The sequence below is a fragment of the Phaethon aethereus genome (assembly GCF_964289735.1).
Source record: "Phaethon aethereus genome assembly, chromosome: 15".
Classification (NCBI taxonomy): Eukaryota; Metazoa; Chordata; class Aves; order Phaethontiformes; family Phaethontidae; genus Phaethon; species Phaethon aethereus.
The window spans coordinates 8,713,874-8,727,973 of record NC_138591.1 but is presented as its reverse complement, the minus strand read 5'-3'; the positions used below and the strand labels follow the sequence as shown (position 1 = coordinate 8,727,973).

General features: G+C 39.4%; 1 protein-coding gene across 1 annotated transcript; it reads left to right on the top strand.

The window, feature by feature from the left end:
- Positions 1 to 2,848: 2,848 nt before the first annotated feature.
- Positions 2,849 to 14,100, top strand: LOC309410468 (putative short-chain dehydrogenase/reductase family 42E member 2; the record flags this gene model as incomplete). Its single annotated transcript, XM_082006856.1, has 11 exons — positions 2,849 to 3,825; positions 4,358 to 4,453; positions 5,460 to 5,517; positions 6,166 to 6,284; positions 7,225 to 7,300; positions 8,747 to 8,829; positions 10,093 to 10,230; positions 11,028 to 11,093; positions 11,753 to 11,816; positions 13,156 to 13,229; positions 13,852 to 14,100. The coding sequence occupies exons 1-11, from the start codon at positions 3,484 to 3,486 to the stop codon at positions 14,098 to 14,100; spliced, it is 1,365 nt and encodes a 454-aa protein (XP_081862982.1). The 5' UTR covers positions 2,849 to 3,483.

The following is a 14,100-nucleotide window of genomic DNA, read 5'->3' as shown; positions in this document are numbered from 1 at the left end:
TGTGTGCTGCATGTATGGGTGTGTGCTGCATGTATGGGTGTGTGCTACATGTATGGGTGTGTGCTACATGTATGGGTGTGCTACATGTATGGGTGTGTGCTGCATGTATGGGTGTGTGCTGCATGTATGGGTGTGTGCTGCATGTATGTGTGTGCTACATGTATGGGTGTGTGCTGCATGTATGGGTGTGTGCTACATGTATGGGTGTGTGCTACATGTATGTGTGTGCTACATGTATGGGTGTGTGCTGCATGTATGGGTGTGTGCTACATGTATGTGTGTGCTACATGTATGGGTGTGTGCTGCATGTATGGGTGTGTGCTGCATGTATGTGTGTGCTACATGTATGGGTGTGTGCTGCATGTATGGGTGTGTGCTGCATGTATGGGTGTGTGCTACATGTATGTGTGTGCTACATGTATGGGTGTGTGCTGCATGTATGTGTGTGCTACATGTAGCCCAGATGGCTTTTCATAAGGTCACCTGTCGCAAGGATTTTGTTGAGGACCGGCTGTGCTCTCACCGGGGAGCAGCTGCTCCCTCTCTTGTACCCTGCATGGATCAGGAGAGCTGGACTTGGCCGGGTGCGTCACAGAAGAGAGTGATGGAAAAGCTCTGCCATCCCCACTCTGTGTTTGTGTGTTTGTATTTTGCCCTTGTGTTAGCATTTTACAGGATTTTTAAGACCAGTAAGTTTATGGAGACTCTTTCATCAGATCTTTAAATTTACAGGGTCCACAAGGGAGCTAACAGCAACCCAACGAGAATAAAATGGTACAGGTAGAAGACAATACACAGTGACAGGAAAATATGTGAGAAACCACAATTGTCCCTGCAGCTTATGTTAACAAAGATTTGTTTAGCTCTTTTTTTTTTTTTCTCTTTTCTTAAACAAATAGTTCTGTGTGCAGTGAAAGCAGTAAAGCCTGGTCTCGTACTGATTTGCATTTGGAGATTGTCCTTGTCCATAAAAACTGAGCTCACACTGTACATCTTCCCTTAGCAGGGGCACTGCTCAGCCCTCTCCTATTCCTGACTACGTGTTGTCAGGAAACTTAAAGAAACTCAGCATATACGAGACCTTTATCCAAGTTTGATTAAAAACAGTCAAGTTCACAATTTATCAATACAGAGGTGCAGCTGGCAGACAAGCAAGCGCTGCAGGAGGCACTGCGTAAGCCTTGTTTCCCTAGAAATGCAGACTAGAAAACCACAAGCGTAAAGTTACTTCCCAGCGTGAGCATTTTAACCGTATGCAAACATTTAATTTGCTTTTAAATCAGTTATTTATGAATCTTTCATATATTGCTTTTAGTAGACTAATAGCTCAGGACCGCACCCCGGGTTACACCAACACTTCTCAGAAGCAATGCCGGGCAGCCGAGCGCAGCCCAGTGAGAAGTGCAGGCTGTGGCCTCTTTCCGGAGGCTCCGCAGTAAGGACTAACCGAGGAATTCCCTGGCTTTGCGGGTGCAAGTCCCTGTGGAGTCCCACCATTCCAGTCCTGTAACGCCACACCTCTGATTTCTTGTTTCAGGTAAGATGCTTTTTACATCAGTTTTACCAGTACTGATGAATGCTGACTGGCTTCGTTCAATTGATTTATCATTGTTACAAATCCAGTATTTGAAGTTTTAAGACAACTGTTAGTATCAGTCTGGAATAGCCAGCTGTCTCATTTCTGCCAGTCTGTACTGAGCCTTAGTTAAAGCTGTCTATTGTTTGAGTTACTTATGCTCTAACACAATTGCAAGTGTGTCTTTAAATGATTAAAATTTAATATGAACATTCAGGCATGGCACAGCTATAATGGAAGAGGTAGACGTGTTCAAAGTTTAATTTTTGCCTGGCATGGGTAACTCTGAAATTCTGCAGCTCCTGACCCTTTTCTCATCCTCCCAAGCATGAGTGAGCACGGAGCCAGACAGAGACCCACTGCCAGCTCAGGAGGGCAGGGACCTTAGTGCTTATTTGTTTATGATTGTGTTTCCTCTTTGGGGGTTCTGGCTGTTTTGCAGGTGTTTCTGATGCTTTGCTTCTCTCTGAGCCATGTCCTGCCACCGACTGTCCAACCGTAATCAAGAGATGGTGAGTTTTTCCTGAACAACCTGTTCAACAGGTATCTCAGTGTGGATGGAGCCCTAGCCACAAGGGATGCTTTCGCCCAGTGGTCGCGGCTGTATGAAGACACATGGAGGTAAGAGCCCCCATGGGATGCTGTGGGATGATCAATACCCCAGGATGGTGGGATCCCTAAGATGCTGCAAGAGGTGCCACAGGATGGGTGGGGACACATGGGGGTGCTGCGGGACCCCAGGGAGCCTGGTGGAGCCCATGTGCGGGGCCACCCGGTGCCACAGATGGCCGGCCAGGCGGACGGGGCCACTGGCCCAGGACCCACTGGGCCATGCCTGGTGGCAGGGCAGTGGGGGGTGGTGGAGTTGAGTGCCCAGCCAGGACATGCCCTCCTGCCCTTGACCAGGGCATAGATGGGAAAGAACCCCCATGTTTAAGACATAAATGATTCACTATTTTTTCTTAATATGCTCATTGACCCCTTCTGTCACATGGGAATTATTTTATTCTAGTTCCCCTGGAAAGTGAGAGTTTGATAGCCTTGTTCTCTGAAACACCTTCTAAAGATCTATAGTAAGCATCAGGCATTCCTCTTTCCTTCTCGAGTATCTCCACCCCATCCACTGCCAACGATAAAAACGCAGTGTACTCTTAATTTGCATTCAGCTGCCGCTACTTAGAAAGGAGTCGAAAACACCACTTTCTCAGATACCGGTCTGTGTGATAAACCAGGGACAAGTAGAAGCAGCATTAAAGATTTATTTCGCTCTGGGGAAGTTTTGCTCTGCTGCTGTTTTGCTTGGCCCTGCTTGCTTGTTTGTTAAGCACAGAAGCTTAAATGCAACTTGTTCATCTTTAGTGTTTTCCTGGCAGTTCAAGATTTCAAATTCAGGTACAGCCCTATATCCCACCTCACCCCTAAAGGCCATCTTTGAGCTTGTGACGCAGACCCGAAGGAATTGAACTAAGACAAGGAGAGGCATTTCACATAGGCAGCAATTTCTCTTCTGCTAATAAAAAATTATGGTCTGTACCATTATTGTAGTTTTGACCCATTTGTCAAAAACATTTGAATTAATGTTTTCTGCATTAGGGATTTTTTTTTTTTCTTTATTATTCTGGATACTATTTGCAAATAAGTATTTAGTCCAAAACATGCAAACTTTGTTATTTGTTTTCCGGATGCTGTATTTAATATGGTATGCAGACATTTCAAATATTTGTAAAATGTAAAAATTATGATTAAACAAACTCTTAAACAGTCTAAGCAGAAAATTGAAATGGGTCTTTTAAAAGAAATCTTTGAAATCTGGAAATTTTGTAGCTAGTCTTTTGCTTTTGTCCTTATCTCTCTTAAACAGGTTGCATTACAGTAAAACTTTGCTGCTGTGAACAGAGCTGGTTAACATGAAACTCGCTGGAATCGTCTGCATCCAGGAGCACTATGGAGCAATTTTCAACATGGAGGAGAAACTGTCACATGTGTCTGGTAACAGAAGGCAGTATTTCACTGACAGAAAACTTACACCAAGTGGGGTAGCAAAGTCCTGGCACCAAACCTCTAACTCCAAAGTGAACAGCAATGCTGGAGCACTGAATGAAAAAAGTATGAGAGCCGTGGTGACAGGAGGCGGGGGCTACTTTGGATACAAGCTGGGATGTGCTCTTGCCGACGCAGGAGCTTCGGTTGTTCTATATGACATACACAAGCCTATCTGGGAAATTCCCAATGGAGTAGTGTGTATCCAGGTATGGTAAATTATATTTTCACAACAATCAAATTTAGTTCATTTCCCTTTTCCATAACGTCTTACTAGTTTTCACAGAATCCAAATACCTAATTGCAAATTATTGCAAATTTCAATAACCTTTTAAACTGTGTGAATATCTCACATGATTTTTGGTCAACTGATTTTAGTACATCTGAAATAAGGTAAACCATGAAACCTGTAATGCATAGCACAGAGTACCTGGTTCGCCTCCTGACTCTGAAGTACTCCTCAGGACCCAGTGACTGCCCGCATGTGTGCCTTCGATTAAGCACCCATAGAATGAACAGAGGGGTATTATGAGCTTAATGAATGTTTTTAAAGTCCTTTGAGTTCTATGGAAGAAAAGTGTGATTATCAGCAAGTACTGAAATGGGCCTAGTTTTCCATCCCAGGATGTACAAGTAAGTACAATTATATATATGCGTTCCCTCCGTACTAGCCCACTATATGACAAATGCTAACCTGCAGCTTTGATTTCAAGTCCAAATATCTTTTCATATGTATTACAGGCAGATGTCAGGGATTATGATGCCATATTTGCAGCCTGTGAAGGGGCTGACTGTGTGTTTCATGTAGCTTCATATGGAATGTCAGGAAGAGAGCAAGTGAGTCCGAATAGTTTTCTTTTTTTCTGTGTGCCTGTCCACACTGAAGATGAAAGACTTGATGCTGTAACACTGCATGTTAGATTTTTATCTCTTCCAATTATCCTGAGCGCCTGAATCCATGTCCAAGCTGTTTTGGAAATTGCTCCGTGCAAACTGGTGTGCTAGTTGCAAGCAGATACTTACAGAACTGTCTTCCTAGTTGTGAAATTATTTCCTTCCCATTAAAGGCTCTACCTGCACCCTGGGAGGGCTTTTGAGTTGGAAAAGGCATTGAAGAGTTCCGAAATAGCGTGAGGACAAAAGGAAAGACAAGGGAGGCAGGTTGCCTCCAAACCCCTGATCTTTCCCTGAACCTTTCACATGGAAGCCCTAGCTGTGAGGTCACTGGGAGGAATGAAACCTGAACTAAATTGTAAATCATTTTATGTATCTGGATTGTAACACTGGGCTGTATTTCACGTTGTAATTGTTTGCCATGAGGTAAAAAGCTGTAAGGATGTACTTGATGTAGGACTCCAAGGCACAATTTTTATGATTAAAGTTACAAAGACACACACGGCCTTTCTTACTTTATTTAATAAAAGGAACTTCAGTCATTGTCTTAGCTGGGTAGAACAGCTCATTCAAAGATGATTGCAGTTGAGCAATGCATACTTGGAATTGCTTTGGGTAGTGGCAGCTGGTCACTGAAGTGCTACTGAGACGTGGATATTTAACTTATTGCTGCAAGATGTATAATAATTGGAATGTTGTATGGTCAGAAGCACCAAAGCATTCTCTTTGCTTCAGGCTAGTCTGTAAAAATACAAGAAGAATACAGGCACAGTTTAAAAATAATTATTTGACTTCTTGAAGCCTGCAACAGCAGTCTAAATGATCTTCTTTATAATCAAAGCACTAAATTGATTACATTTATTTGGGGACATTTATAACATCCCTCTATTAATTGAATTTAAAATATATTATTATTATTCAAAAATGTGCAATTTCTTTATTTTCCTAGTTGCACAGAGAAGAGATTGAAACTGTAAACATTCATGGAACAAGATTCATCATTGATGGTATGTATCTGACCTTGCCATGGGGTCTTAGTAGAGCATATCAAAATATAATACCACTTAGAAAAAGGCAGTTGGCTTTTTTGGCACGTGCTATTTTTTACCAAATACATTTTTGGCAGAAGATAAGGGAACATGTCATTGCAGTTTTTTATGCTCGATTCTCTTACGGGGTGTGATACGAAAGCCAGCACTGCAGTTCAACTACGTCAGCTTTTCGTAACCATGTTTGACCTGATGTCAGAATCTGTATCCATGTAAGGTGTTACCTATTTCCATGTGTATTTTGCAGCAGCAAACCTCGTTGCTACCTAATCGCTTGTGCTGCAGCGGGCAGCCCCTGAAGCAGAAGGGCTTCTGGCCACCTGCCTGGCCAGAGCTACAGCCCATCTCAGTGGGCTGGCAGCAGCCCTCCCAGAGGCACAGTGTTGGCTTGCACCATCCGAATTCGGATGTGCCAGATTATAAAGCACTTGGTTCTACACTGATGTCTTCCCTTTAAATATGTTTTGCATTTTAAATCACTCAATCATTAACTGGAAGGACTTGCTCTTTTAAGATTTGACAGTTTCTCAGAAAAAAGTCATACAAACTTTTTTTCCATATTGTTTCATCTTCCACTAAACTAATTTACTTTATACATTGCCACAGCCTGCAAACAAAGGAACATCGCTAGACTGATATACACCAGTACAGTAAACGTGGTGTTTGGAGGGCTTCCTATTGAAGATGGTGATGAGGAAACTGTGACATACTTTCCAGTTGAAAAGGTATTTTGGTTGTACTATATCTTCATGTTTCCTCTTTGTTTACTTTGTTTCTAAAAAGCCTGGAGTTTTTGTGACCATGCTTTGCCTGATGCCAGAATCCAGTGCCAAGAAAGAAGAAAACTCTTTACACTCTTTGTAGATGCTGTTCATAACCTTGACACATCAGGTTTATCTACATGGCAGTATATATTTCCTTGTTTCCTATCAAGGCCTTGGTTTTGGAAAATAACTCATACAGTGTCCCATTAATATTAATGAAATTCCACCTGGACATAGGGATTGGTGCCTCTTTAGCCATTTATTATTTACACGATTTTTCTGTTTCTCCCTTATTGAAGATGACATGTATAAAATGTAGAGCTGAGGTGGAAAAGGGGCCTATTTTTAGATGGTTTTCTTGCACTTAAAAAGGAGAAAGTACTTCTGGTTGCTTTGCATATACAGTGGATTTTTGTGTCCCTCCCCTCTCCGTTAAGTACTTCACAGTCTTTCAAGAAGTAGAGAATATAGAGAAACTATTGAACAATATTTTGAATAATATTTCAAATAATATTTTCTCTGGGACAGTGCCACAAGAAAGTGAAAAGGATAATTCAGACCAATTGTAATGTTTTCAGAATTTGGCTTTTGACTTTTCCATTACCTGAAAAAGAAATCCAGATTACAAAGTAATGATCAATTACATTCTTGGCAGCATTCAAAGCATACATATATTTATTGTTTCTCAAATGTGCTGAAATTAATTAACTGGATTTGCATAAACAAAAATGCTTCCTTACCTTAGCAATAGGCATGTGTTTTATCCTAAGATAATACCCCACAGCTTCTGTATTTTGAGGTATTTTTTGCCATCTGCAAAGCAAAAACTAGTAGAGAAGAGATTCCCCTCTGTCCTGTCTTTTCAAGAACAGATAAAAACATATTTTCTTTTTCTCTGTAGCATGTTGATCATTATTCCAGAACCAAATCAATTGCAGAACAAATGGTGCTAGCAGCTAATGGAACTCCACTAGCAGGTACTTTTTGTCTTAGCATGAATTCATAGTAGAATTTACTTTTCCTCTTCTTGTTCCTCACTAAAATCCTATAACCTGTATGAACCCCTAGTGGACATGATTTTCCAGCAATTATGAAATCAAATCATCTACCCCCCTCTCACAAAAGAAAAGATTTTCACTTAAAAATCACTTTATTTGTTTTTACATTCACACAGTGTCCGTAAAAGGTTTTAGCATGGTAGCAGCGAGTTCAGTATGTTAATTGAAAAGATGAAGACAGCTATAAATTAAATAAAAACAAGTGTTTAATGTCACTGTATTATGCAACACAAGTGAAGCATGAACGCTGATTAAACTGTTATACACCTCCCCACCCCAAATTATATATTAAAATCTGAAGAAGCCACCTGATACTACGGCCTGCAATTATTTATTAGTGCTTTCCAAAGTTTTCCATGTTGAGGAAGCCAGTTATACACTTGAATACTTAAGCTCACCTGTGAGATACTATAACTGCCAGTGCAAAACAAATTAATGTAAAGTGCAACATGATTCTATGTGACTAAGTGATACTGAGCTAAATTTAGCTGTAGACAACTTACAAAAAGACTCTCTTCACTTGATACTTGCAGAGTGCTAAAAGAGATATCAAGATATGGGCATTCCATCCCAATATGATTATTTTTTGTTTAAAAAACAAAGGTTTTTTTCCTTATTTCCTCAGCAGCTCTTCACATCAAAGACCTTCTTAATTTTAGGAGCAATACACAGTTCTGCATTTGTCAATTAAATTAGAACCAGTCAGTGTTCCAAACATCCCATTTTGATCCTGTGCCATAGCAGGATTGAGTATTTTGCATGTGTTCAAGTACTATTAAGAACAGTTATTAGCAGATGATGAACCAGCCAACTGATATATTTGGGAAGTGATTGGATTTTTATTGTGGTCCTTACTTTCTCCCACTGAAATTGTCAAGAGCTTCTACAGCAGTTCTAGTGGGAGCTGGCTGTGCCTGCTGTTGAGAACCTTTCGGCTCTATCTTGTACTGCTAGTGAGTCACTGTTTCCCATCAATAATTTTGTATGAGATGAGTTGGTTTCATTCCACTTCCCTACCAGTAACTTGCTCACTTCAGCAAGCACCACCGCCACGGTTGGCACATTCATTGACTGCTTTGGCACAGAGACAAAGGCCTGGTTAGGAAGAGGTTTTGAAATATCTTGTAATTTCTAGGAATGCGACTGTGCTGGCCCGACTCCTCTGAATCTTATCTTGCTATTTTGCATGTTCTGATTCTGCCAACTTAATATCCAACTAGTAATTCAACACCTTTTGGTACATATTACTTTTTAAGATGGTGAAGTTAATTTATTTTCTGCTACCACAGTCTTTGGTTTGTACAAACAAAGATACAATGTAGTCATGTGAAAGTCACTTAAGAATGGTCTTATCAATTCTTCTAGAAGGCGGAATACTCTATACATGTGTTCTTCGCCCACCAGGAATCTATGGACCAGAAGAGCAAAGACACTTGCCAAGGCTAGCAGTATGTATTTTAATTTTTTTAATCAGCAGAATTTTCTAGGATATACGAGAGCATCACTTATTTGTGTGATAAATTGACTGGCCTTCTTATTGGGCAGCAATTCAATAATTCAATTGTCTGCTGACGATATTACCACTTTTGTTAACAAGCACTATATTATATCTGTAAAGAATGTATAGTACATTAAAGAAGCCTTTTTTTAAAATACAATCACATGTAAGTCCAGCTTTATAATTTAATGCTTACTATAAGTGTAAGATTCAGGCCAATCTACGGCATTTCAAATGTCTGTTTGCATGCAACTTACACCAAATGGTTTAAAATATTAATGAAAAGAGATAGGGCAAAATATCTTATTTCTAGTCTCAACTATTAACAGCTTTCACTATCCAATGAAACAAGTCAAGGAGCCAGAAGCACCTTCTGGTACGATAGGTTACTAAAGAGCTAACAGCTGAGGTGCTCATGTTTTACTCTTTTTCACTGGCTGTCTTTTACATTGTAGGACTAGTACAGTTTTTAGAATATGATCCCTGTAGAATTACATGAGTCAGTTATTTTAAAACATCAGTGCAATAGAAAGTTACACACAGCTTTGAGGAAAGAACAGATTCAAGCTTACTACATAATAAATATTTTTGGTTTGTGGCTGAGGTAGGGAATTATACTGAAGTCAGCCAAAATACACTTCATCATCTTCTAAATAAAATAATTTTTAAGAATGAAAAATGTCTTTTTAGTTAAAACTGAGAAGTTTTCTTTATGCCTCAAAAAAAAAAAAACCCAGTCTTTTTAAATTTCCATTTAAGATTTTAAGTTTATTTATTATAAGCCCATTTTAAGGCATGATCTAACTGTCACATTTTGCAGTTTCTGAAAGGTACCTGTTAAATGAAAAATGTGACACCTAGCATTACCTTCCATTTTTTCCCAGCCAAAGCTATTTGTTAAATTTGATCCAATTTTGTGAATACTTTTGATCCATTCAGAACTGTACCTTACTTTTCCATATAGTATTTTACTTATCCTTAGAAGAGACTTGTATTTTTTGTAAATTCAGGACATACTGTATTCAATATGTTCTTTGATCCTTCCGCATGAGCAATATTTTTAGAACTCTCTGCACGTCTCTTGATTCTTTTTAATTGATTAATGTAATTTTTTTAAGTAGAGACAAACCTACATTTACCTGGACAATAAAGTGCACTGTGCCTCATTTTAAAACCCATTTTGCTTTGGTTTCACGTTTGTTTATGTCTACAGAAGAATATTGAGAGAGGGCTTCTTAGCTTCAAGTTTGGGGATCCATCTGCTAAAATGAACTGGGTGCATGCAGAGAATCTTGTACAAGCTCAAATTCTAGCTGCTGAAGCTCTCACCCCTGAAAAGAACTACATAGCTGTAAGTAAACAATAAAAGCACCACAGTTTTCGACAGTGGATCCTGCCACTGTATCCTGTACTACAGTAACTACTGTACCAGCAGTAATTAATGTATGTGTTATGGTCCTCTACATTATGTTGTTGTCTCTGGTTTTAATTGACAAATGGTGCTATGAACAGTGTGGGACCTGGCAGCATTGGCTGTGCAGTGTGTTAGGAGTTGGAATATTCAGTTGGAATATTCAGATAGGAATATCTCCACCTTTGCATTTTTGTAATATAATATTTGCCATTTCTGGAAATTGAGCAAAGAATGTTTGCTATGTTGGAAATTAAATTGGAAGTTCAGGAAGATTTATCCCCTGTTCCCCTATATATAGATCCAGACTTAATGTTCTGAACTGTGATAATCAGTTCTTCCCATACCATATGCAAATAAAAGCACATTTTGTTTGGGTTCATTGATTTCAAAAATACTTGCAACTGTTTTCCTCCCTGTAAACACAGTTTTTTGACCTAGAAGCACTACCCTTAAAGCATATGGTAATCTCTGTGTAGTCAGCGTAGCCATTCAATATAGGCACATCCATAATAAATTAATTATACCAAAGCATGTTAATCACATAAACCACTTGTCCACCCATTTCATTGCACACATTAGTGCAAGTGATTGAAACACATGTAGATAGTTTCTTAGCTTGTATGTACATATTATATATTGCTGTATTATTTTTAAGCTATTCGTAAGGAGTGAGAAAAAGAAGTCAATATATATGCAGTATTATTTTTACTAACTTGTCTCTACCTCTTTAACAGAGTGGTCAGGTATATTTCATTAACGACGGTGAAAAATTCAACCTTTTTGAATGGTTAACTCCACTTGTACGTACAATACATATTTTATCTCCAAACACATTAATTTCTTTGACTGTATGCAACTCCAGCTTTTGTGTGCGTGTTACATTTAGTATGTTTGCTTTGGGTATAAGGGTTCTGTTCTGAGTGTGGCTTTAATTCCTGCTTGAAGTTCAGTGTGACTAGTGCTGTAACAAAGCCTACCTAAAATATTACATTAAAGCAACTGTCTTCACTGAGACCAAAGAACCATCTAAACCAGTATCCTCTTTTGAGTTGCCATTATCTTCATTTCTTGGGCATGCATCTGTTAATGGTGGCTATTTTGGGTAGACAAAAAATATAAATCCTAATTATTAATCTGTAATAGACATTATTTTCAAATGATCATTTTGTTGTTAACGATGGGCTCAAAACCATAAATGTCACAGTGTTAAATTAGGTATCAGCCCACCATGACATTTTGATCGATTATTATAAACTTTTTATTTCCTCTTTTTAAGACTGCCCCTTGAAAATTACAGAGTTTGCCTGTGACATTTAACTGGAATCCCCTGAAAAATGAAAACTCAAATAGTAACAGCAATGATTAATTTTTCTGTTTTATCAGTAAATATTTCCACAAATATCTTCTGTATTGAACTTTAAAACTGGTTTGAGGTTTCAGTTTTTTAAATTTCTTTCAGTTTGAAAGATTAGGTTGCAGTAAACCACGGATACGTATTCCTACTTCCTTCGTTTATGCATCAGGTAAAAATATTTTATCAATATTTCTCTTTCCTCTCCACATTACCCTCATTCCTAATTGTAATATAATCATAGAATCACAGAATGGTTTGGGCTGGAAGGGACCCTACAGATGATCTAGTTCTAACCCCTCAGCCATGGGTAGGGACACCTTTCACCAGACCAGGTTGTTCAAAGCCCCATCCAACCTGGCCTTCAACACTTCCAGGAATGGGACATCCACAACTTCTCTGGGCAACCTGTTGCAATGCCTCACCACCTTCATCTTCCTGATAGCTAATCTAAATCTACCCTTTTCCAGTTTAAAGCCATTACCCCTTGTCCTATCGCTACAGGCCCTGCTAAAAAGTCCCTCTCCAGCTTTCTTGTAGGCCCCCGTCAGGTGCTGGAAGGCTGCTACAAGATCTCCCTGGAGCCTTCTTTTCTCCAGGCTCAACAACCCCGTCTCCCAGCCTGTCCTCATAGGAGAGGTGTTCCAGCCCTCCAATCATTTTGGTGGCCTCCTCTGGCCCCATTCCAACAGGTCCATGTCTTTCCTGTGCTGAGGGCTCCAGAGCTGGACACAGCACTGCAGGTGGAGTCTCACCAGAGCAGAGTTAGAGGGGCAGAATCACCTCCCTCGACCTGCTGGCCATGCTGCTTTGGATGCAGCCCAGGATACAGTTGGCTTTCTGGGCTGTGAGCCCAGAATAATGGTTTGGGGTTTTCTTATTTGCCCACAATTTTCAGTTTCATGTATAAAAATAATATACAGTGGGCTCATCTAGTGTGCTGCAGTTAGGGGTGAAGTTCAGCTCTATGCAGTGTGTTGAAACCAGAAGGATCTGTTATTTAAGTCCCACAAAAACAGGATTTATGTGGACTTCACAGATGTATAACTTTGTGGAGTTAATTGTATAAATATGAAAATTTAAATTTAAAAATCCATTACTTCCTGAAATACGCCAAACAGTACCTGCTTTGCTGCATGGCTAAATGTCTTGCTCTTCTGTATCCCATGCTCTCTCCAGAATCAACCCCCATGTGCAGCCAAGATAGTCTCCAACTTTGAGTATTTTGTTGTTACCACATTTTTTATGAAGTCTCATTATCTTTTCACTAGACCTGTCACCAACCCTCCAAACCCTTTTCACAAAAGTGCCCTAATTCAAGCTGACTGGAGAACTAAGATTAAATCCAACCCCTTGTGAGTAATTAGTCCTGTTGATGTTAGTAATGGTGCCCTGAGCTCTTAAGCATGTGATTATCCTTCACTATAATATACAGTGCGAGATATGCCAAAATCATAATGGCATAGCCATTTACTATTCTTACTTCAAGTAGAAATCTTTTTTTTATGCAGCCATGATAATGGAATACCTCCATATGATGCTGAAGCCATTTCTTGAACTGTCCCCACTGCTGACCAGAAATGAGGTAAAGTCTGTTTGTAAACTCCCCTTAATTCTCACGGGATGCTTACATACACGTTAATACTGAGGTACAATTTAAGATTAAGTCAGTAGAAAGTAAAAACCATCCGGTACTACTTCAGCCTCCGGTTTCCAGGACAAATATATGTGTTGTACATTTTAGGCAATGTATTATGCTTGTTACCATAATCTTTTAAAAGATACGAGCTTATGCTCGCAGTCTGGGAGAGGCTGCTTCAGCTCCTTCCTTCCAAGGCCCAGTATCCTGTACAGCTTTGGCTGGTCAGCTGGGCCCTAATTTCTGAAGATATTTAGGCACCTAAGAGATGGCTTTTATCTGCTTCCTTAGGCACATAAACAAGAGTACAAAATATTTTTAATGGATGTTTTCAAGATGAGGAGATTCTGCTCTGCAGCTTTTACTGCCTCTTTATGCTTTCAAGGTTCTCCTTTTGAGTGAACAATTTATAAAGATAACATGACATGTCAATAGGACATTGAGATAATGTTGTGGGGGTTGTGTTTGTTTTACATTTCCTTTAACTGTGTTTTTCCTACCATTTACAGACTTTGTTACAATTTGCTATGTATTCATATCTTTGTATGTTGAATCTTTTGCCCTATAGGTACAGAACATTTCTACAACTCATACATTTCGAATAGACAAGGCACGGATTCAACTAGGGTACAGCCCAGAAAAGTTTGCATTTGCTGATTCTGTGGACCATTACATTAAAACAAGACCAGAAGTGCAGAATCATCACATGTCCCTCAAAGTTTTGCTTTCTTTAATTGTCAGTTTAAGTTTGATCTATCTTTCTTTACGATTTGATGGCCTTTCAGTTTTGCATTTTTTTAAAGAAACACAACACTGA